Genomic DNA, 24,022 nt, shown 5'->3' on the forward strand with positions numbered 1-24,022 from the left:
GGACGCCCTCTATTGTTACAGAGCAGGGGCATCAAACTCAAATACAGAGTGGGACAAAATGTCAAACTGAACAAAGCCGCGGGCCAAGGTTGGACAAATGAACCTTTTAATAGGCACCCAAACAAGTTTCGCATTGAATATTGAACAAGCAAGGCTTATATAACTTTATAGTGACATGCAAAATGGAGTTTCAAATAATAATTAAAGCTGCAAGCAGCGTTGGTCGGGCCCGCGTATTTGGCAGGTGCTAGTCCTAAGTGTCCCAATACTTTTGTCCAGTTTTAGTCCCAAGTGTCCCAATACTTTTGGCAAGTTGTAGTCCTAAGTGTCCCAATACTTTTGTCCAGTGTAGGTGTCCCCATACGTGTGTCCAGTGGTAGTCCTAAGTGTCCCAATACTTTTGTTCAGTTTTCATCATAAGTGTCCCAATACTTTTGTCTACTTTTAGTCCGAAGTGTCCCAATACTTTTGTTTAGTGTACCTACCTTGTCTGCATTGTGTGGGCACGCTGGTGCGCCCTGCTTTTAAGCAGCCTTCTAGAAAAAACAGCAGCATCAGCGCAGCGGCTCTTTGAAGGGTCATAAAATCAAAACCGGAGCAGTTATTAAAACTCTTTCGCCAACTTTCAATTAGAAGGGTTCAATCTCTCTCCTGTGCTAGTTTGAAGCCGAAACGACAAACGCGCTCAGAGGAGATAGTTTTTGAAGGAAGGTGACCGGTTTTTACAAAAATGTTGTTTTGAAGGGGGAATTGCAAACTTCCTGTAGATTTTTGCTGAAGGATGTCAATCTATGAAATGTAGGTCTAAGTGAGACCTACATAGAGGTTTTTGTTTCATGTCTCTCCGACCTTCCCAGTGGGAGTTACAGGCAGTTTTGTCATTTTTTTCTTCAGAGGAGCAGTTTTTTCTGCGTTTTATTCCAAAATTGTGAGAGCGCAATTTTGAGATTTGGGGTTAGGTTTTTTTTTGAGATCGCAATGTTTGCCAGTCCTGATGTGTGCGTTCAGTTTGGTGAGTTTTGAAGCGTGTTAAGGGGGTCAAATTACAGCTCAAAAAGGCAAAAGTGACTGTTTTTAGTACATTTTTGTCTTGAAGGGGGAATTGCCAACTTCCTGTTGATTTTTGCCCGAGGAAATTAATTAATGAAAAGTAGGTCTAAGTAAGACCTACATAGAGGTTTTTGTTTCATGTCTCTACAACATTCGTACTGGGCAGTTATAAGCAGTTTTCTTTCTAGGGGGTGCTAGAGCGCAATTTTGAGTTTTGAGGTTTGATAAAAAGTTTTGCCGTATATTACTGATGTGTGTGTAAAATTTGGTGAGTTTTGAAGTATGTTAAGGGGGTCAAATTACAGCGCAAAGTTGCGGAAGAATAATAATAATAAAACCTTACAAATTCAATAGGTCCTTATGTCCCATTGCATAAGGACTCCCTTTGGGAGTCCTTATACAATGGGCCATGCGGGCCCTAATAAAACCTTACAAATTCAATAGGTCCTTATGTCCCATTGCATAAGGACTCCCTTTGGGAGTCCTTATGCAATGGGCCATGCGGGCCCTAATTAAAGCTGCAAGCAGCGATGGACGGGACCGACTTTGAGGGCTCATAAAATCTAAACCGGAGCAGTAATTAAAACTCTTTCATCAACTTTTAATCAGAAGGGTTCAATCTCTCTCCTGTGCTAATTTGAAGCCGACACGACAAACGCGCTCAGAGGAGATCATGTTGGAAAAAAGGTGACTGTTTTTACTCAACTTTTGTTTTGAAGGGGGAATTGCAAACTTCTTGTTGATTTTTGCTGGGGGTTGTGAGTGAATGAAATCTAGGTCTAAGTGAGACCTACATAGAGATTTTTGGTTCATGTCTCTAAGACATTCCTACCGGAAGTTACAGGCAGTTTTGTCTGTATTTTTGAGTTTTGGGGTTTGGTTTTTTGATTAGATCGCAATTTTCGCCAGTCCTGATGTGTGTGTCCAATTTGGTGAGTTTTGAAGCATGTTAAGGGGGCCAAATTACAGCTCAAAGAGGCGGCGGAATAATAATAATAAAACGCTAGAAATACAATAGGGTCCTCTTTCCCAAAGGGATTCGGTCCCTAATAATAATAATTCAAAAGAAATCAATGGCATATCAAATAAAATGTAAATAAAAATTGAATGCCCTCTTTTCTATTTGCAGCCTTCTGGGGTAAATACAACTTTTTCCACAGGCTAATAAATTAGAAAATAAAATAACAATGAAGAAATCAAACATTCAAGCCTTTTTACTGCTCAGTTTGCGACACACTGATCTAATCTGATGTGCCCAAGCCAGACACCTACTATCTTTTCTGGGATGCTAGTTCATTAATGTCGGGGCTCAGGTGGGCGGGGTTTGGTGGTAGCGTCCCGGAAGAGTTAGTGCTGCAAGGGGTTTCTGGGTATTTGTTCTGTTGTGTTTATGTTGTGTTACGGTGCGGATGTTCTCCCGAAATGTGTTTGTCATTCTTGTTCGGTGTGGGTTCACGGTGTGGCGCATATTTGTAACAGTGTTAAACTTGTTTATGCGGCCACCCTCAGTGTGACCTGTATGGCTGTTGACCAAGTATGCATTGCATTCACTTGTGTGTGTGTAGAAGCCGCATATATCATGTGAGAGGGGCCGGCACGCTGTTTGTATGGTGGAAAAGCAGACGTGACGACAGGTTGTACACTCTTAGAAATAAAAGTGCTAAGTAGAACCATATAAGGTTCTTCGGCTCGTCCTCATAGGAGAACCCTTTTTGGCTCCAGGTAGAACCTTTTTATAAATGTTCCACCTGGAACCCTTTTGGAGGGTTCTACCTAGAACTGTGTGTGTAAGGTTCCACCCAGAACCCCCCATGAGAGGTTCTACAAAGAACCCACGCAGGGAGTTCCACTAAGAACCCTTTCATGTTTCAAGGGTTTCATCTAGAACCCACACAGGGAGTTCCACTAAGAACCCTTTCATATTTCAAGGGTTTCATCTAGAACCCACACAGGGAGTTCCACTAAGAACCCTTTTGTATTTCAAGACTTTCATCTAGAACCCACGCAGGGAGTTCCACTAAGAACCCTTTCGTATTTCAAGGGTTTCATCTCGAACCCACACAGGGAGTTCCACTAAGAACCCTTTCGTTTGTCAAGGGTTTCATCTAGAACCCATGCAGGGAGTTCCACTAAGAACCCTTTCACGTTTCAAGGGTTTCATCTAGAACCCACACAGGGAGTTCCACAAAGAACCCTTTCATGTTTCAAGGGTTTCATCTAGAACCCATGCAGGGAGTTCCACTAAGAACCCTTTCATGTTTCAAGGGTTTCATCTAGAACCCACACAGGGAGTTCCACTAAGAACCCTTTCATATTTCAAGGGTTTCATCTAGAACCCACACAGGGAGTTCCACTAAGAACCCTTTTGTATTTCAAGACTTTCATCTAGAACCCACGCAGGGAGTTCCACTAAGAACCCTTTCGTATTTCAAGGGTTTCATCTAGAACCCACACAGGGAGTTCCACTAAGAACCCTTTCGTTTGTCAAGGGTTTCATCTAGAACCCATGCAGGGAGTTCCACTAAGAACCCTTTCATGTTTCAAGGGTTTCATCTAGAACCCACACAGGGAGTTCCACTAAGAACCCTTTCATGTTTCAAGGGTTTCATCTAGAACCCACACAGGGAGTTCCACTAAGAACCCTTTTGTATTTCAAGACTTTCATCTAGAACCCACGCAGGGAGTTCCACTAAGAACCCTTTCGTATTTCAAGGGTTTCATCTAGAACCCACACAGGGAGTTCCACTAAGAACCCTATTGTATTTCAAGACTTTCATCTAGAACCCACGCAGGGAGTTCCACTAAGAACCCTTTCGTATTTCAAGGGTTTCATCTCGAACCCACACAGGGAGTTCCACTAAGAACCCTTTCGTTTGTCAAGGGTTTCATCTAGAACCCATGCAGGGAGTTCCACTAAGAACCCTTTCACGTTTCAAGGGTTTCATCTAGAACCCACACAGGGAGTTCCACAAAGAACTCTTTCATGTTTCAAGGGTTTCATCTAGAACCCATGCAGGGAGTTCCACTAAGAACCCTTTCATGTTTCAAGGGTTTCATCTAGAACCCACACAGGGAGTTCCACTAAGAACCCTTTCATATTTCAAGGGTTTCATCTAGAACCCACACAGGGAGTTCCACTAAGAACCCTTTTGTATTTCAAGACTTTCATCTAGAACCCACGCAGGGAGTTCCACTAAGAACCCTTTCGTATTTCAAGGGTTTCATCTCGAACCCACACAGGGAGTTCCACTAAGAACCCTTTCGTTTGTCAAGGGTTTCATCTAGAACCCATGCAGGGAGTTCCACTAAGAACCCTTTCACGTTTCAAGGGTTTCATCTAGAACCCACACAGGGAGTTCCACAAAGAACCCTTTCATGTTTCAAGGGTTTCATCTAGAACCCATGCAGGGAGTTCCACTAAGAACTCTTTCATGTTTCAAGGGTTTCATCTAGAACCCACACAGGGAGTTCCACTAAGAACCCTTTCATATTTCAAGGGTTTCATCTAGAACCCACACAGGGAGTTCCACTAAGAACCCTTTTGTATTTCAAGACTTTCATCTAGAACCCACGCAGGGAGTTCCACTAAGAACCCTTTCGTATTTCAAGGGTTTCATCTCGAACCCACACAGGGAGTTCCACTAAGAACCCTTTCGTTTGTCAAGGGTTTCATCTAGAACCCATGCAGGGAGTTCCACTAAGAACCCTTTTGTATTTCAAGACTTTCATCAAGAACCCACGCAGGGAGTTCCACTAAGAACCCTTTCGTATTTCAAGGGTTTCATCTAGAACCCACACAGGGAGTTCCACTAAGGACCCTTTCGTTTGTCTAGGGTTTCATCTAGAACCCATGCAGGGAGTTCCACTAAGAACCCTTTCATGTTTCAAGGGTTTCATCTAGAACCCACACAGGGAGTTCCACAAAGAACTCTTTCATGTTTCAAGGGTTTCATCTAGACCTGACACAGGGGGTTCTAAAAACATCCCTTTTCAAAGGTTTTCACCGATAACAGTCTTGTCTTCTGAGGGTTCTATAAAGAACCATATTGTATTCTACAGATCAGTTTAGTTCATATTATATTGTGGTCATTTATCATGTTGACATTGAACAAACATTCAAAACATTTGAATGAGAAAAACATTTATTTAAAGATAGGCACCATTATTGGCAAATGTTATCAGGATCTTCCAAAAACGGTTCTCTGGATCAAAATAGTTCTTACTGGAACTCTTAGTGTTAGTGAGAACCCTTTTAAAACCAATTATTCAGAAAAGGGGTTTTAAAGGGTTCTCTGGATCAAAATGGTTCTTACTGGAACCATTAGCGTTACCAAGAACCCTTGAAAAACCCTTTCTTCGGGAAAGGGTTTTTCAGAAGCAAATGGTTCCAGTTAGAACCTCAGCCCTTGTAGAAGAACCCTTTTAGAACCCTTATTTCTAAGAGTGTAGAGGACGCTAAAGGCAGTGCTTTTAAGGCACGCCCCCAATATTGTTGTCCGGGTGGAAATCGGGAAAAATTCGGGAGAATGGTTGCCCCGGGAGACTTTTGAGAGGGGCACAGAAAATCGTGAGGGTTGGCAAGTATGAGTATTAGCGGTGAATGCGGTGTTACAGCGGCACAGCGGGCCAGAGTTTGGCACCCATGTTATAGAGTTTCCCCAGCTCACCTGCAGCCAGTGATGGAAGCCCTCTATTGTTATAAAGCAGTGGTTCTTTACCTTGCTGGAGGTACCGAACCCCACAAGTTTTACATGCGCATTCACCGAACCCTTCTTTAGTGAAAAATTGCAAGTTTTTTCTTAATTGAATCTTAATTTATAAATATTAATCATTATATTAATACTAATAAAGATATATTTTACAAATGGAAAGTTACAGGAATGTACACATGATCCCATGTTTTACATCTCATTGTGCAACATGTGAATGTTTTAGTGGGAACTAAATGCGATATCTGAAAGGGGAACTAATTATTTGCAGCTCACCTGCAGCCAGTGATGGACGCCCTCTATTGTTATAGAGCAGTGGTTCTTAACCTTGCTGGAGGTACCGAACCCCACCAGTTTCACATGCGCATTCACCGAACCCTTCCTTAGTGAAGTTTTTTCTTATTTGAATCTTAATTTATAAATATTACTCATGAAGTTATTATATCAAAGAAATACTAATAAAGATACATTTTACAAACGGAAAGTTACAGGAATGTACACATGATCCCATGTTTTACATCTCATTGTGCAACATGTGAATGTTTTAGTGAGAATTAAATGCGATATCTGAAAGGGTTACAAATTATTTGCAGCTCACCTGCAGCCAGTGATGGCCGCCCTCTATTTTTTATAGAGTTTCCCCAGCTCACCTGCAGCCAGTGATGGACGCCCTCTATTGTTATAGAGCAGTGGTTCTTAACCTTGCTGGAGGTACCGAACCCCACCAGTTTCACATGCGCATTCACCGAACCCTTCCTTAGTGAAGTTTTTTCTTAATTGAATCTTAATTTATAAATATTACTCATGAAGTTATTATATCAAAGAAATACTAATAAAGATACATTTTACAAACGGAAAGTTACAGGAATGTACACATGACCCCATGTTTACATCTCATTGTGCAACATGCGAATGTTTTAGTGGGAACTAAATGCGATATCTGAAAGGGGAACTAATTATTTGCAGCTCACCTGCAGCCAGTGATGGACACCCTCTATTGTTATAGAGCAGTGGTTCTTTACCTTGCTGGAGGTACCGAACCCCACCAGTTTCACATGCGCATTCACCGAACCCTTCCTTAGTGAAGTTTTTTCTTAATTGAATCTTAATTTATAAATATTAATCATGAAATTATGTTATTATATTAAAGAAATACTAATAAAGATATATTTTACAAACGGAAAGTTACAGGAATGTACACATGACCCAATGTTTACATCTCATTGTGCAACATGTGAATGTTTTAGTGGGAACTAAATGCGATATCTGAAAGGGGAACTAATTATTTGCAGCTCACCTGCAGCCAGTGATGGACGCCCTCTATTTTTGTATAGTTTCCCCAGCTCACCTGCAGCCAGTGATGGACGCCCTCTATATGTGTTCTCATCCCCTCCCCCGAACCCACGCTTTATTGGGAACGCGCGTTTGACCCCTCGGCGCTGACCCCCTCGGATGGCAAGCTTAACAATGACGAATCACTCGCCGGGATCATTTACATGCCCCCTGAACCCCCGTATTTGGCTCCATTAGAGAGCAAATCAAATATTTATGTTGTTTATTGGAAGTGCGGGGGTTTCATCTCGCCGTGTGATTGTTTCATGCAAAGGTTGGGAGAGCGCGGCGTATTAAGTGCGCGCGCGGCCGGGAAACTAATCTCGGGGTCCGGTGTCGGGAGCTGTCTCGCTGCCAACCGCGCTTTGTATTCATGGGAAGACTTTCTTCCTAATAAAGCTGTGTTTAACAAGGTCTTTGGGCGAAAAAGACGCTGTGACTTTAAGGCACGGGTGAAGCCACATCATGAAATAAAGGCCTCATTATTCCTCATATTGACAGAACAAATGTGTCTACTGCATGAAATTGCATAGACTAGAATACTATCAGATCATGCAAGAAATATATTCTATATACAGTATCAGGGGTGGACGATACTGATTCTGATACAGCCTAAATTCTATTTAGCGATGTATATTGTAGCATCTTGCGATCCACATACAATGCGTGTGTATATATATATGTATATACGTTAGGTCAGGAAAAAACACAGAGGCTATATCCTCCCTACAAGGCTGTAACAGGCTTGTAGGGATGATTATTATTTATATAGCCTCTGTGTTTTTTCCTTATGAACCTTATGAGGAATAAGGTTCCTGGCTGGTTTCACCCTCACCTATGAACCCACGCCAGGAAACCAGCCAAAAAAGAACAGAAAACGAAACGGCATCATCTGGTACAACCCCCCATACAGCAAAAACGTCTCAACGAACATTGGACACAAATTCCTCAACCTGATTGACAAACACTTTCCCAAAGACAACAACCTAAGAAAAGTATTCAACAAGAACAACATCAAATTGAGCTACAGCTGCATGAACAATATACGACAAATCATCTCAAACCACAACAAAACAATTGCAAATGAGCCGTCGACCCCCAGTCAGAACGACTCCAAAACCAACAAAGCATGTAACTGTCGAAAGAAACCTGATTGCCCCCTCAACGGGGGATGCTTACAAACATCAGTTGTCTACCAATCTAAGGTAATACGCAAGGACATTAACACATCCGACACATATGTAGGATTAACCGAGGGTGAATTCAAAACCAGATGGAACAACCACAAGGCTTCTTTCAGGAACAAAAACCTGCGAAATACCACAGAACTCAGCAAACACATTTGGGACCTCAAAGACAATAATGTTGAATATTCAATAACATGGCAAATTCTTGCATCCAGCACACCTTACAATAGTGGTAATAAAAGATGCAACCTATGCTTGAAAGAGAAACTGTTTATTATCTACCGTCCAGACCTGTCATCCCTCAACAAGCGCAGCGAAATTGTAACAACATGCCGCCATAGACGGAAACACCTCCTAGGTAACACATGAACCAATCACCACGCCCCTAGGCCAGCCTGTACCCACCCACTCTGTGCCCTATATAAACCATGGTATGCGAATGCTCCCATTAAAATCTCCTGACGATTGAGGGTACCCCCCTCATGAAACAGGCCTGTAGAGATGAAATAGTCTTGTGATTTTTTTTCCCCACACATACATATATATATATATGTATATATATATATATATATATATATATATATATATATATATATATATATATATATATATACACATACATATTAGTGTTGTCCCGATAACAATATGTTGGTACCGGTACCGGTATTTCAATACTTTTCGGTACTTTTCGATACTTTTCGAAATGAAGGGGACCACAAAAAATTGCATTTGTTGGCTTTATTTTACATTAAACACATGTTTATTATTGCAATTTAGTCCTTAAATAATATTAAATGATATTAATATTAATATTAAATTATATTAAAGTACATGAAACATATGTTTATTATTGTAATTTAGTCCTTAAATAATATTAATATTAATATTAAATAATATTAAGGTACATGACACATATGTTTATTATTGTAATTTAGTCCTTAAATAAAATTAATATTAAATAATGTTAAATAATATTAAGGTATATGAAACACATGTTTATCATTGCAATTTAGTCCTTAAATAATATTAAATGATATTAATATTAATATTAAATAATATTAAGGTACATGAAACATATGTTTATTATTGTAATTTAGTCCTTAAATAAAATTAATATTAAATAATGTTAAATAATATTAAGGTACATGAAACAAATGTTTATTATTGCAATTTAGTCCTTAAATAATATTAAATGATATTAATATTAATATTAAATAATATTAAGGTACATGAAACATATGTTTATTATTGTAATTTAGTCCTTAAATAAAATTAATATTAAATAATGTTAAATAATATTAAGGTATATGAAACATATGTTTATTATTGCAATTTAGTCCTTAAATAATATTAAATTATACTAATATTAATATTAAATAATATTAAATAATATTAGTGTACATGAAACATATGTTTATTATTGCAATTTAGTCCTTAAATAATATTAAATGATATTAATATTAATATTAAATAATATTAAGGTACATGAAACATATGTTTATTATTGCAATTTAGTCCTTAAATAAAATTAATATTAAATAATGTTAAATAATATTAAGGTATATGAAACACATTTTTATTATTGCAATTTAGTCCTTAAATAATATTAAATGATATTAATATTAATATTAAATAATATTAAGGTACATGAAACATATGTTTATTATTCTAATTTAGTCCTTAAATAAAATTAATATCAAATAATGTTAAATAATATTAAGGTATATGAAACATATGTTTATTATTGCAATTTAGTCCTTAAATAATATTAAATTATATTAATATTAATATTAAATTATATTAAATAATATTAGTGTACATGAAACATATGTTTATTATTGCAATTTAGTCCTTAAATACTAGACAACTTGTCTTTTAGTAGTAAGTAAACAAACAAAGACTCCTAATTAGTCTATGCAGTAACATATTGTGTCATTTATACACCTATTATTTTGTACACATTATGAGGGACAAACTGTAAAAATTGATTATTAATCCACTTGTTCATTTACTGTTAATATCTGCTTACTTTCTGTTTGAACATGTTCTATCTACACTTCTGTTAAAATGTAATAATCACTTATTCTTCTCTTCTTTGATACTTGACATTAGTTTTGGACGATACCACACATTTAGGTATGGATCCGATACCAAGTAGTTACAGGATCATACATTGGTCATATTCAAAGTACTCATGTGTTTATAAACATAATATAAATAAAATAAACGAAAAAAGATGTTGTGATGCCAAAAAATATTGTTGTAATCATAGTAGTATCGACTTGATACACTCCTGTACTTGGTATCATTACAGTGGATGTCAGGTGTAAATCAGTCATCAGTGTTTGAGCCTGACTACCTCTTGAAGCTCATGGAGAGAATGCCAAGAGTGTGCAAAGCGGTAATCGGAGCAAAGGGTGGCTATTTTGAAGAAACTAGAATATAGAGGACAAATGTTGTCCCACTGTGCACGATGGGAAGCGACATGAAGGCGTCGGGTTTCTTTTTTCTATTGTAATCCACAGGAAGATTTTGTCTTTACCCGACATCTACAAAGCGGAGAGGAGGCAGGGCCTGATCTCCCTCCAGGCACCTTTTCTTTGAACTGTTTTACAACCTTTTCTTTGAACCGTTTTGCAACAAAAGTGATGGCTGTTTACGACCCCCCTCCCTTAGAAACAAGCTGTTGCCATGTAATCAGGGAAAGTCCAAATAAAAGAGGAGGCGTACAATCTCTCGTCAGAGCGTGGTGGGACACTGCGCAAGGGTACAGGGTGTACGCGCTCACCTCATTGAGCCAAATTTAATTCTGTCTCTGTTTGATTCCTTGCTTCTTGTCTTGTTTGATAGATGTCATCAGTGTTTGAGCCTGAGAGGAGGCAGGGCCTGACCTCCCTCCAGGCACCTTTTCTTTGAACTGTTTTACAACCTTTTCTTTGAACCGTTTTGTTTACAAAACTGATGGCTGTTTACGACCCCCCTCCCTTAGAAACAAGCTGTTGCCATGTAATCAGGGAAAGTCCAAATAAAAGAGGAGGCGTACAATCTCTCGTCAGCCTCTTTGAGCCAAATTTAAATCGGTCTCTGTTTGATTCCTTGCTGCTTGTCTTGTTTAATAAGATGTCATCAGTGTTTGAACCTGACACAGGCTCTTGAAGCTCATGGAGAGAATGCCTAAGAGTGTGCAAAGCAGTAATGAGAGCAAAGGGTGGCTATTTTGAAGAAACGAGAATATATTTCAGTTATTTCACATGTGTTCATTCATAGTTTTGATGTGACAATCTACAATGTATATAGTCATTGAATGAGGACTTTTGGCCTGTACTGTGTGTATATATATATATATATATGGCCAAACTTTTTAACCCAATGCGGCCCCCGGGTCAAAAAGTTTGGGGACCCCTGGCAAAAGCAATCGTGCAATAAGATCACGAGGCGATTATACGTTGCTATTCATATATATTCACTGTTCCAAGGCAGCCATAACTGTAAATGAGTTTGACACGTCCGCTTTAAGGAAGGAGCTGGCAGTGACCGGCCTGAGAGCCAGAAAGTGGATATTAAAAGTGCTTTAGCTTATGGCGCAGGTTTACCAGCTAAAATTAGAGTCACATTTCATGTCAAGGTGTTGTGTCCCCGTCTCCACGGGGACCGACTCTAATTGAAACACTTCATATAGTGAAGCTGCGAGGCTCGACTTCGCCGCGCCGCCTCGGTCAAACATCTTTAGCGACCACACGGCCGGGTCTTTATTAAATTGCCCGTTGGACGTTAATGATATTGCCGTGTTGCATGCTGGGATTTAATAGATAAGGTCTTCAAAGGTTTTACGGTGTTATTAAAACTCTAAGGTGGGCCGCCACTTGGCTACTTCGGAATGGACTAATCAGTCATATTAGTGCGCGTGACACATCTGGAGCGCCACTCGCCTAAATGGGCAGCGGCATGGTAGCAATTAGTGAAGATTTTTATCAATGGGAAATGGAGGGAGCGGAATGAATCAAAGAAGAAGTAAGTTTCATCTCAGCAGGGGGGGATGATCTCCTTGTTCCTGCCGTCAATATCGCCGTCCCCAACCCGACGTGGCTTTCAAGTCCTTCTTGCCCGGGCTCAAAAGAAAACAATAAACGCCTAATAACGCGCGCTCTTTGCCTATTAGCGGCGCTAAGACTTGGGGGTTTACGGCGCAGGGTTCTGTAAACAAAAGATTAAACCAAATCGAGCCGCGGAAAATGAAAGGAAAACATGAGCGGGGTAATGAGGGCGCAGACGTGGTTTCTGACCAGATTACCATCGCCACAGACTAGTGGAGAGGAAAAGGCCTGATTGAGCTGTTTTACCGCCTCTCTCCTCCGCACTAAACCAACGCAATTACCACGCCGGCCATGGCGGCTAAGCCACACGCGTGAGGCAAAGCTCTTCCACTTTAAAGCCGAGTCCTCACGTTCGATGCATTAAGTCGTCGTCTTTTTAATGTCCAAAAATAATGCGACTGCTATTGAATGGAGGCAAGTCAAACACTCATGCCAGGCGGAAAGCTGCCACTTGCAAGCATGTCCTTTCAGACCGCCGACAAACTCGTTGATTGTCTTTCTACCCTCTTGCCAATGTGACGGCCATTGGTATTGTTTTCTATGTATATATTCTAGTTATAATCTATGCAAAAGCTCTTCCTCTTTAAAGCCGAGTCCTCACGTTCGGTGCATCAAGTCGTCGTCATTGGGGAGAGCAGTTTTTGTCCCCGGCACTTTTTAATGTCCAAAAAATAATGTGACTGCTATTGAATGGAGGCAAGTCAAACACGCGTGCCAGGCGGAAAGCTGCCACTTGCAAACCTGTCCTTTCAGACCGCCGACACAAACGTTGTCTTCCTGCCCTCTTGCCATAGTGACAGCCATTTATATTGTTTTCTATTTATATACTCTAGTTATAATCTATGCAAAGCTCTTCCACTTTAAAGCCGAGTCCTCACGTTCGGTGCATTAAGAGAGCAGTTATTGTCCCCGGCACTTTTTGATGTCCAAAAAATAATGTGACTGCTATTGAATGGAGGCAAGTCAAACACTAGTGCCAGGCGGAAAGCTGCCCCTTGCAAGCCTGTCCTTGCAGACTGCCGAAAAACTCGTTGATTGTCTTTCTGCCCTCTTGCCATTGATATTGTTTTCTATTTATACATTCTAGTTATAATCTATGCCAAAGCTCTTCCACTTTAATGCTGAGTCCTCATGTCCGGTGCATTAAGAGAGCAGTTTTTGTCCCCGGCACTTTTTAATGTCCAAAAAATAATGTGACTGCTATTGAATGGAGGCAAGTCAAACACTCGTGCCAGGCGGAAAGCTGCCACTTGCAAGCCTGTCCTTGCAGACCGCCGACAAACTCGTTGATTGTCTTTCTGCCCTCTTGCCATTGATATTGTTTTCTATTTATATATTCTAGTTATAATCTATGCCAAAGCTCTTCCACTTTAATGCTGAGTCCTCATGTTTGGTGCATTAAGAGAGCAGTTTTTGTCCCCGGCACCTTTTAATGTCCAAAAAATAATGTGACTGCTATTGAATGGAGGCAAGTCAAACACTCGTGCCAGGCGGAAAGCTGGTTTCTGACCAGATTACCATCGCCACAGACTAGTGGAGAGGAAAAGGCCTGATTGAGCTGTTTTACCGCCTCTCTCCTCCGCACTAAACCAACGCAATTACCACGCCGGCCATGGCGGCTAAGCCACACGCGTGAGGCAAAGCTCTTCCACTTTAAAGCCGAGTCCTCACGTTCGATGCATTAAGTCGTCGTCTTTTTAATGTCCAAAAATAATGCGACTGCTATTGAATGGAGGCAAGTCAAACACTCGTGCCAGGCGGAAAGCTGCCACAAAGACCGCCGACAAACTCGTTAATTGTCTTTCTGCCCTCTTGCCATTGATATTGTTTTCTATTTATATATTCTAGTTATAATCTATGCCAAAGCTCTTCCACTTTAATGCTGAGTCCTCATGTTCGGTGCATTAAGAGAGCCGTTTTTGTCCCCGGCACTTTTTAATGTCCAAAAAATAATGTGACTGCTATTGAATGGAGGCAAGTCAAACACTCGTGCCAGGCGGAAAGCTGCCACTTGCAAGCCTGTCCTTGCAGACCGCCGACAAACTCGTTGATTGTCTTTCTGCCCTCTTGCCATTGATATTGTTTTCTATTTACTGTATATATTCTAGTTATAATCTATGCCAAAGCTCTTCCACTTTAAAGCCGAGTCCTCACGTTTGATGCATTAAGAGAGCCGTTTTTGTCCCCGGCACTTTTTTAATGTCCAAAAAATAATGTGACTGCTATTGAATGGAGGCAAGTCAAACACTCGTGCCAGGCGGAAAGCTGCAACTTGCAAGCCTGTCCTTTCAGACCGCCGACAAACTCGTTGATTGTCTTTCTGCCCTCTTGCCATTGATATTGTTTTCTATTTATATATTCTAGTTATAATCTATGCCAAAGCTCTTCCACTTTAATGCTGAGTCCTCATGTTCGGTGCATTAAGAGAGCCGTTTTTGTCCCCGGCACTTTTTAATGTCCAAAAAATAATGTGACTGCTATTGAATGGAGGCAAGTCAAACACTCGTGCCAGGCGGAAAGCTGCCACTTGCAAGCCTGTCCTTGCAGACCGCCGACAAACTCGTTGATTGTCTTTCTGCCCTCTTGCCATTGATATTGTTTTCTATTTATATATTCTAGTTATAATCTATGCCAAAGCTCTTCCACTTTAATGCTGAGTCCTCATGTTCGGTGCATTAAGAGAGCAGTTTTTGTCCCCGGCACCTTTTAATGTCCAAAAAATAATGTGACTGCTATTGAATGGAGGCAAGTCAAACACTCGTGCCAGGCGGAAAGCTGGTTTCTGACCAGATTACCATCGCCACAGACTAGTGGAGAGGAAAAGGCCTGATTGAGCTGTTTTACCGCCTCTCTCCTCTGCACTAAACCAACGCAATTACCACGCCGGCCATGGCGGCTAAGCCACACGCGTGAGGCAAAGCTCTTCCACTTTAAAGCCGAGTCCTCACGTTCGATGCATTAAGTCGTCGTCTTTTTAATGTCCAAAAATAATGCGACTGCTATTGAATGGAGGCAAGTCAAACACTCGTGCCAGGCGGAAAGTTGCCACAAAGACCGCCGACAAACTCGTTAATTGTCTTTCTGCCCTCTTGCCATTGATATTGTTTTCTATTTATACATTCTAGTTATAATCTATGCCAAAGCTCTTCCACTTTAATCCTGAGTCCTCATGTTCGGTGCATTAAGAGAGCCGTTTTTGTCCCCGGCACTTTTTAATGTCCAAAAAATAATGTGACTGCTATTGAATGGAGGCAAGTCAAACACTCGTGCCAGGCGGAAAGCTGCCACTTGCAAGCCTGTCCTTGCAGACCGCCGACAAACTCGTTGATTGTCTTTCTGCCCTCTTGCCATTGATATTGTTTTCTATTTATATATTCTAGTTATAATCTATGCCAAAGCTCTTCCACTTTAATGCTGAGTCCTCATGTTCGGTGCATTAAGAGAGCAGTTTTTGTCCCCGGCACTTTTTTAATGTCCAAAAAATAATGTGACTGCTATTGAATGGAGGCAAGTCAAACACTCGTGCCAGGCGGAAAGCCTCCACTTGCAAGCCTGTCCTTTCAGACCGCCGACAAACTCGTTGATTGTCTTTCTGCCCTCTTGCCATTGATATTGTTTTCTATTTATATATTGTAGTTATAATCTATGCTATTTATAATCTACTCTAGTTATTATTAATTGTGTGCCATCTCATGCAAATTCAGCAACCCTTGAATGATTGACAGCAGACAGCAGCTGACCAATCAGCATTCAGATGTGAGATAAGAGAAAGTCGTGACCAAGTACAAGAAAAAGAGATATTTGTGGTATCAAGTGTTGACAAATGGCTTAAACTGCTTGTATTGGCGTCTCCCAACAGGCACAAGGCATTGATACAACGTTGATTACACATTGAAACAACGTTGCAAAATAGTTGATGTCCAACGTTGGATCCACGTTGTTGGTTGGGAAATGACCACATTTCAACGGTCAAATCAACGTCACAACCTGACATTGATTCAATGTCTTCCAAAAGCATGTTGTTTCAACGTTTGACCAAAATTCAATGGTCAAATCAACGTCACAACCCAACATTGATTAAACATCGTCAAAAAACATGTTGTTTCAACGTTGTATTTGTGTTGTAGAATATTGGTTGGGAAATGACCAAATGGTTGAATTAAAGTCACAACCTGACATTGATTAAACGTCATTAAAAAGCATGTTGTTTCAACGTTGTATTTGTGTTGTAGAATATTGGTTGGGAAATGACCAAATTTCAATGGTCAAATCATCGTCAGAACCCAACATTGATTAAACGTTGTCAAAAAGTATGTTGTTTCAACGTTGTATTTGAGTTGTAGAATATTGGTTGGAAAATGACCAAATTTCAATGGTCAAATCAACGTCACTACCTGACATTGATTCAATGTTGTCCAAAAGCATGTTGTTTCAACGTTTGACCAAACTTCAATGGTCAAATCAACGTCAGAACCCAACATTGATTAAACATCGTCAAAAAGCATGTTGTTTCAACGTTGTATTTGTGTTGTAGAATATTGGTTGGAAAATGACCAAATTTCAATGGTCAAATCATCGTCAGAACCCAACATTGATTAAACGTTGCCAAAAAGCATGTTGTTTCAACGTTGTATTTGTGTTGTAGAATATTGGTTGGAAAATGACCAAATTTCAATGGTCAAATCAATGTCACAACCCGACATTGATTCAATGTCTTCCAAAAGCATGTTGTTTCAACGTTTGACCAAAATTCAATGGTCAAATCAACGTCACAACCCAACATTGATTAAACGTTGCCAAAAAACATGTTGTTTCAACGTTGTATTTGTGTTGTAGAATATTGGTTGGGAAATGACCAAATGGTTGAATTAATGTCACAACCTGACATTGATTAAACGTCGTTAAAAAGCATGTTGTTTCAACGTTGTATTTGTGTTGTAGAATATTGGTTGGGAAATGACCAAATTTCAATGGTCAAATCATCGTCAGAACCCAACATTGATTAAACGTTGTCAAAAAGTATGTTGTTTCAACGTTGTATTTGAGTTGTAGAATATTGGTTGGAAAATGACCAAATTTCAATGGTCAAATCAACGTCACTACCTGACATTGATTCAATGTTGTCCAAAAGCATGTTGTTTCAACGTTTGACCAAACTTCAATGGTCAAATCAACGTCAGAACCCAACATTGATTAAACATCGTCAAAAAGCATGTTGTTTCAACGTTGTATTTGTGTTGTAGAATATTGGTTGGGAAATGACCAAATGGTCGAATTAATGTCACAACCTGACATTGATTAAACGTCGTTAAAAAGTATGTTGTTTCAACGTTGTATTTGTGTTGTAGAATATTGGTTGAAAAATGACCAAATTTCAATGGTCAAATCAACGTCAGAACCCAACATTGATTAAACGTTGTCAAAAAGTATGTTGTTTTAAATGTTATGTTTGTCAGGACTTAATCCAACAAGGTCTCAACGTTGTTTCAATGACTCGTACCAGCTGGGTTATACCGTATCGGAGACTTTAGATGCAAGCTGATATCATTCGATACTTGAAATCAGACCAACATTGGATGGGCTCACCTCTAATTCAATCAAATAAAAGGGTGGGAAAAAAACCATGCATGGAATGTTTCAGAAAGTCCCCCCATGCAGACACGAGACAGCCCACTGACCTTTGGTAACCTCTCGGGGTCGCCGGGGTGCCTGGGGATGACCTTCTGCAGCCTCTGGAAGCCGTAGTCGATGGTGGGCTCGTTCAGGGCTGCAAGAGAAGAAGAAGTGGTTTGAGGACGCCACCGAGATGAAAGATCTGCGACACTCCTGTTATTCCATTAGCAGCCATGATGACCCCCTCCCCCCTTCCCCCTGCTTATCTGCTGCGAATATTGACTCCCGCTAAACTCCACGCCAGTCTTCTTTTAATCTAACACGGCTTTAATAATCTGTGAAAGGCTGTCCACACATTGATCTAGTAGCGTAAGCCGCTGTCACCTCGCACTACGTACCGCCGCCGAGCGCCCTGTGAAATACGGCGGCGGATCCCGCCGAGCCATTAATCTCCCCCCCCTCCTCCCGGCCCCTCAAATAGTAATCTGGAGCGCGAGGCATATTGGGCGATGAATCAGGGGGCACAAAGTAAATGAATCATAACCGGGACTTTGGTGAGAGCGGCGGCCCGCTTTGTGTCTGACAGTCCTAATGGGTAATTGAAGGCTTCCTCACGGCGCCGGCGGATTCCCAAACAATGATGTGTACACTGGTAGGAGGCGGGGCTTAATAGAGGACATCACTTCTCAATGTAGATATCATTCCCAGCACCGGAACATAAATCAATGCTTTGTATGGAGACTAATAAGAAGGGCCCGCCTCTATTCATTGTTCAAGCCTGTAATTTGCCCATCACTCATTACTCAGCGTGGCCCTTCCCGCATTAACGCCGGGAGCCGCTCGGCGCCGGAGAAAAGGGACGCGGAGAAGCCCGCCGTGCGATAATTGCCCGCTCGGCCGCGATCAAACGCAGCAATTACGCGCTGGAGCGTGGCCGATGGAGGGCGCTGATCGATAGTGAGGGCCCGCAGCACGGTGGTGGAGGCCCAGGGGCCAAGTCCGAGGTCGGTTCAAAACTCGCAGTTAATTCCTAAAACACTCGAGTGCTCCTGTCAAGGAACTTGGACCCTTGCACGCTCGGGTACTAGTATAGTACTGCGATACTAATGAATCATAGGCAGCTCAAACTTATTATGTCTCGTTTTTATTACTGTACAAACCCCGTTTCCATATGAGTTGGGAAATTGTGTTAGATGTAAATATAAACGCAATACAATGATTTGCAAATCCTTTTCAACCCAAATTCAATTGAATGCACTACAAAGACAACATATTTGATGTTTTTTTGCAAATAATAATTAACTTAGAGTAGTTGGGAAAGGGCATGTTCACCACTGTGTTACATGGCCTTTCCTTTTAACAACACTCAGTAAAGGTTTGGGAACTGAGGAGACACATTTTCGAAGCTTCTCAGTTAAAGTTAAAGTTAAAGTACCAATGATTGTCACACACACACTAGGTGTGGCGAAATTATTCTCTGCATTTGACCCATCACCCTTGATCACCCCCTGGGAGGTGAGGGGAGCAGTGGGCAGCAGCGGTGGCTGCGCCCGGGAATCATTTTGGTGATTTAACCCCCAATTCCAACCCTTGATGCTGAGTGCCAAGCAGGGAGGTAATGGGTCCCATTTTTATAGTCTTTGGTATGACTCGGCCGGGATTTGAACTCCCAACCTACCGATCTCAGGACGGACACTCTAACCACTAGGCCACTGAGTAGGTTAACAACACTCAGTAAAGGTTTGGGAACTGAGGAGACACATTTTCGAAGCTTCTCAGGTGGAATTCTTTCCCATTCTTGCTTGATGTACAGCTTAAGTCGTTCAACAGTCCGGGGGTCTCCGTTGTGCTATTTTAGGCTTCATAATGCGCCACACATTTTAGATGGGAGACAGGTCTGGACTACAGGCAGGCCAGTCTAGTACCCGCACTCTTTTACTATGAAGCCACGTTGATGTAACACGTGGCTTGGCATTGTCTTGCTGAAATAAGCAGGGGCGTCCATGGTAACGTTACTTGGATGGCTCCAAAACCTGTATGTACCTTTCAGCATTAAAGGTGCCTTCACAGATGTGTAAGTTACCCATGTCTTGGGCACTAATACACCCCCATACCATCACACATGCTGGCTTTTACACTTTGCGCCTAGAACAATCCGGATGGTTCTTTTCCTCTTTGGTCCGGAGGACACGACGTCCACAGTTTCCAAAAACAATTTGAAATGTGGACTCGTCAGACCACAGAACACTTTTCCACTTTGTATCAGTCCATCTTAGATGAGCTCAGGCCCGGCGAAGCCGACGGCGTTTCTGGGTGTTGTTGATAAACGGTTTTCGCCTTTGCATAGGAGAGTTTTAACTTGCACTTACAGATGTAGCGACCAACTGTAGTTACTGACAGTGGGTTTCTGAAGTGTTCCTGAGCCCATGTGGTGATATCCTTTACATACTGATGTCGCTTGTTGATGCAGTACAGCCTGAGGGATCGAAGGTCACGGGCTTAGCTGCTTACGTGCAGTGATTTCTCCAGATTCTCTGAACCCTTTGATGATATTACGGACCGTGGATGGTGAAATCCCTAAATTCCTTGCAATAGCTGGTTGAGAAAGGTTTTTCTTAAACTGTTCAACAATTTGCTCACGCATTTGTTGACAAAGTGGTGACCCTCACCCCGTCCTTGTTTGTGAATGACTGAGCATTTCATGGAATCTACTTTTATACCCAATCATGGCACCCACCTGTTCCCAATTAGCCTGCTCACCTGTGGGATGTTCCAAATAAGTGTTTGACGAGCATTCCTCAACTTTATCAGTATTTATTGCCACCTTTCCCAACTTCTTTGTCACGTGTTGCTGGCATCAAATTCTAAAATTAATGATTATTTGCAACAAAAAAAAAAAGTTTATCAGTTTGAACATCAAATATGTTGTCTTTGTAGCATATTCAACTGAATATGGGTTGAAAAGGATTTGCAAATCATTGTATTCTGTTTATATTTACATCTAACGGGGTTTGTATAACATGTTGGTCGCAGGCAAGCAAAACGACACCGAGGCCATTGGAAACTTTGCACAAACAATCGCTCAAAATCCTTGACCGAAAACCACAACACCACCATCACTGTTGAGTTCTCCAAAAATATAGATTGTTAAATTTTGCTAACATTCAAAGACTGGCATCAATACGAATGGCCCGTCGAATCCTAAATAACATTGCACCGGCGCCACTTAAGCACTTTGTCCAGTTTACATCTGCTGTGACAACTAGAGACACACGACCCTCCACCAGGGGGGCGGTGTAGCGTACCCAGATGTAAAACATCTTTTGCACAATCAGCCTTTTCATATAAAGCCATAATGGAATGGAACGACCTCACAACAAACTTGAAAAGTCTAACAGATTACTCTTCTTTGACAATTGAAGTAAAAAAGTGGCTATGGAGCAATCAAAGCTGCTCACACGGCCAATAAGGTGGCCACTATGTTCCATCCATCCATCTTCTTCCGCTTATCCGAGGTCGGGTCGCGGGGGCAGCAGCTTAAGCAGGGAAGCCCAGACTTCCCTCTCCCCAGCCATTTCGTCCAGCTCCTCCCGGGGGATCCCGAGGCGTTCCCAGGCCAGCCGGGAGACATAGTCTTCCCAGCGTGTCCTGGGTCTTCCCCGTGGCCTCCTACCGGTCGGACGTGCCCGAAACACCTTCCTAGGGAGGCGTTCGGGTGGCATCCTGACCAGATGCCCGAACCACCTCATCTGGTTCCTCTCCATGTGGAGGAGCAGCGGCTTTACTTTGAGCTCCCCCCGGATGACAGAGCTTCTCACCCTATCTCTAAGGGAGAGCCCCGCCACCCGGCGGAGGAAACTCATTTCGGCCGCTTGTACCCGTGATCTTGTCCTTTCGGTCATGACCCAAAGCTCATGACCATAGGTGAGGATGGGAACGTAGATCGACCGGTAAATTGAGAGCTTTGCCTTCCGGCTCAGCTCCTTCTTCACCACAACGGATCGATACAGCGTCCGCATTACTGAAGACGCCGCACCGATCCGCCTGTCGATCTCACCATCCACTCTTCCCCCACTCGTGAACAAGACTCCGAGGTACTTGAACTCCTCCACTTGGGGCAAGATCTCCTCCCCAACCCGGAGATGGCACTCCACCCTTTTCCGGGCGAGAACCATGGACTCGGACTTGGAGGTGCTGATTCCCATCCCAGTCGCTTCACACTCGGCTGCGAACCGATCCAGTGAGAGCTGAAGATCTTGGCCGGAGGAAGCCATCAGGACCACATCATCTGCAAATAGCAGAGACCTAATCCTGCAGCCACCAAACCAGATACCCTCAACGCCCTGACTGCGCCTAGAAATTCTGTCCATAAAGGTTATGAACAGAATCGGTGACAAAGGGCAGCCTTGGCGGAGTCCAACCCTCACTGGAAACGTGTCCGACTTACTGCCGGCAATGCGAACCAAGCTCTGACACTGATCATACAGGGAGCGAACTGCCACAATAAGACAGTCCGTTACCCCATACTCTCTGAGCACTCCCCACAGGACTTCCCGGGGTACACGGTCGAATGCCTTCTCCAAGTCCACAAAGCACATGTAGACTGGTTGGGCAAACTCCCATGCACCCTCAAGGGCCCTGCCGAGAGTATAGAGCTGGTCCACAGTTCCACGACCAGGACGAAAACCACACTGTTCCTCCTGAATCCGAGGTTCGACTATCCGGCGTAGCCTCCTCTCCAGTACACCTGAATAGACTTTACCGGGAAGGCTGAGGAGTGTGATCCCACGATAGTTAGAACACACCCTCCGGTTCCCCTTCTTAAAGAGAGGAACCACCACCCCGGTCTGCCAATCCAGAGGTACCGCCCCCGATGTCCACGCGATGTTGCAGAGTCTTGTCAACCAAGACAGCCCCACAACATCCAGAGCCTTAAGGAACTCCGGGCGGATCTCATCCACCCCCGGGGCCTTGCCACCGAGGAGCTTTTTAACTACCTCGGCAACCTCAGCCACTATGTTTGACATGTCAATTTAATGTGTATTATATTCATCCATGAGAGCATTTTTGTTGTAAATTGTGAGGTGTGTCTGTTAAAATCATGGTATATGTGTCAATGAAAGGGCATTTTGTGACTTTTCTTAATTTGATTACATGCTACACTGCAAAAACTGAAATCTAAGTAAGATGAAATATCTCAAATAAGGGTGATATTTGCTTATTATCTGTCTGATAAGATAATTCTTCTCACTAATCAGATTTTATGTTAAGAGTGTTTTACCGTATTTTCCGCACTATTAGCCGCACCTAAAAACCACAAATTTACTCAAAAGCTGACAGTGCGGCTTATAACCCGGTGCGCTTTATATATGGATTAATATTAAGATTCATTTTCATAAAGTTTCGGTCTCGCAACTACGGTAAACAGCCGCCATCTTTTTTCCCCGTAGAAGAGGAAGTGCTTCTTCTTCTACGCAAGCAACCGCCAAGGTAAGCACCCGCCCCCATAGAACAGGAAGCGCTTCTTCTTCTACTGTAAGCAACCACCCGCCCGCGTAGAAGAAGAAGAAGCGCGCGGATATTATGTTTCATTTCCTTTGTGTGTTTACATCTGTAAAGACCACAAAATGGCTCCTACTAAGCGACAGGTTTCCGGTTCATGAAAAGACGCAATCTCTCCATCCGCACACGGACTACTATTTCACAGCAACTGCCTAAAGACTTTCAAGAAAAGCTGGCTACTTTCCGTGCATATTGTAAAAACAAGATAGCTGAAAAAAAGATCCGGCCAGAGAACATTATCAACATGGACGAGGTTCCACTGACTTTTGATATTCCTGTGAACCGCACTGTGGATACAACGGGAGCACGTACGGTGAATATTCGCACCACAGGGAATGAGAAGTCATCCTTCACTGTGGTTCTAGCTTGCCATGCTAATGGCCAGAAACTTCCACCCATGGTGATATTCAAAAGGAAGACCTTGCCAAAAGAGACCTTTCCAGCCGGCGTCATCATAAAAGCTAACTCGAAGGGA

At 42.1% G+C, this 24,022-nt stretch overlaps 1 protein-coding gene across 4 annotated transcripts in view; it reads right to left on the reverse strand.

The window, feature by feature from the left end:
• ebf3b (EBF transcription factor 3b) overlaps positions 1-24,022 on the reverse strand; it is a 353,021-nt gene that overhangs the window by 44,809 nt on the left and 284,190 nt on the right. For all 4 annotated transcript variants that reach the window (XM_061968091.1, XM_061968075.2, XM_061968083.1 and 1 more), the window contains exon 11: positions 18,051-18,139. In XM_061968091.1, coding sequence (XP_061824075.1) covers positions 18,051-18,139 — 89 coding nt within the window. The remainder of the gene's footprint in view (positions 1-18,050; positions 18,140-24,022) is intronic.

The sequence above is a fragment of the Nerophis lumbriciformis genome, linkage group LG02 (assembly GCF_033978685.3).
Source record: "Nerophis lumbriciformis linkage group LG02, RoL_Nlum_v2.1, whole genome shotgun sequence".
Classification (NCBI taxonomy): Eukaryota; Metazoa; Chordata; class Actinopteri; order Syngnathiformes; family Syngnathidae; genus Nerophis; species Nerophis lumbriciformis.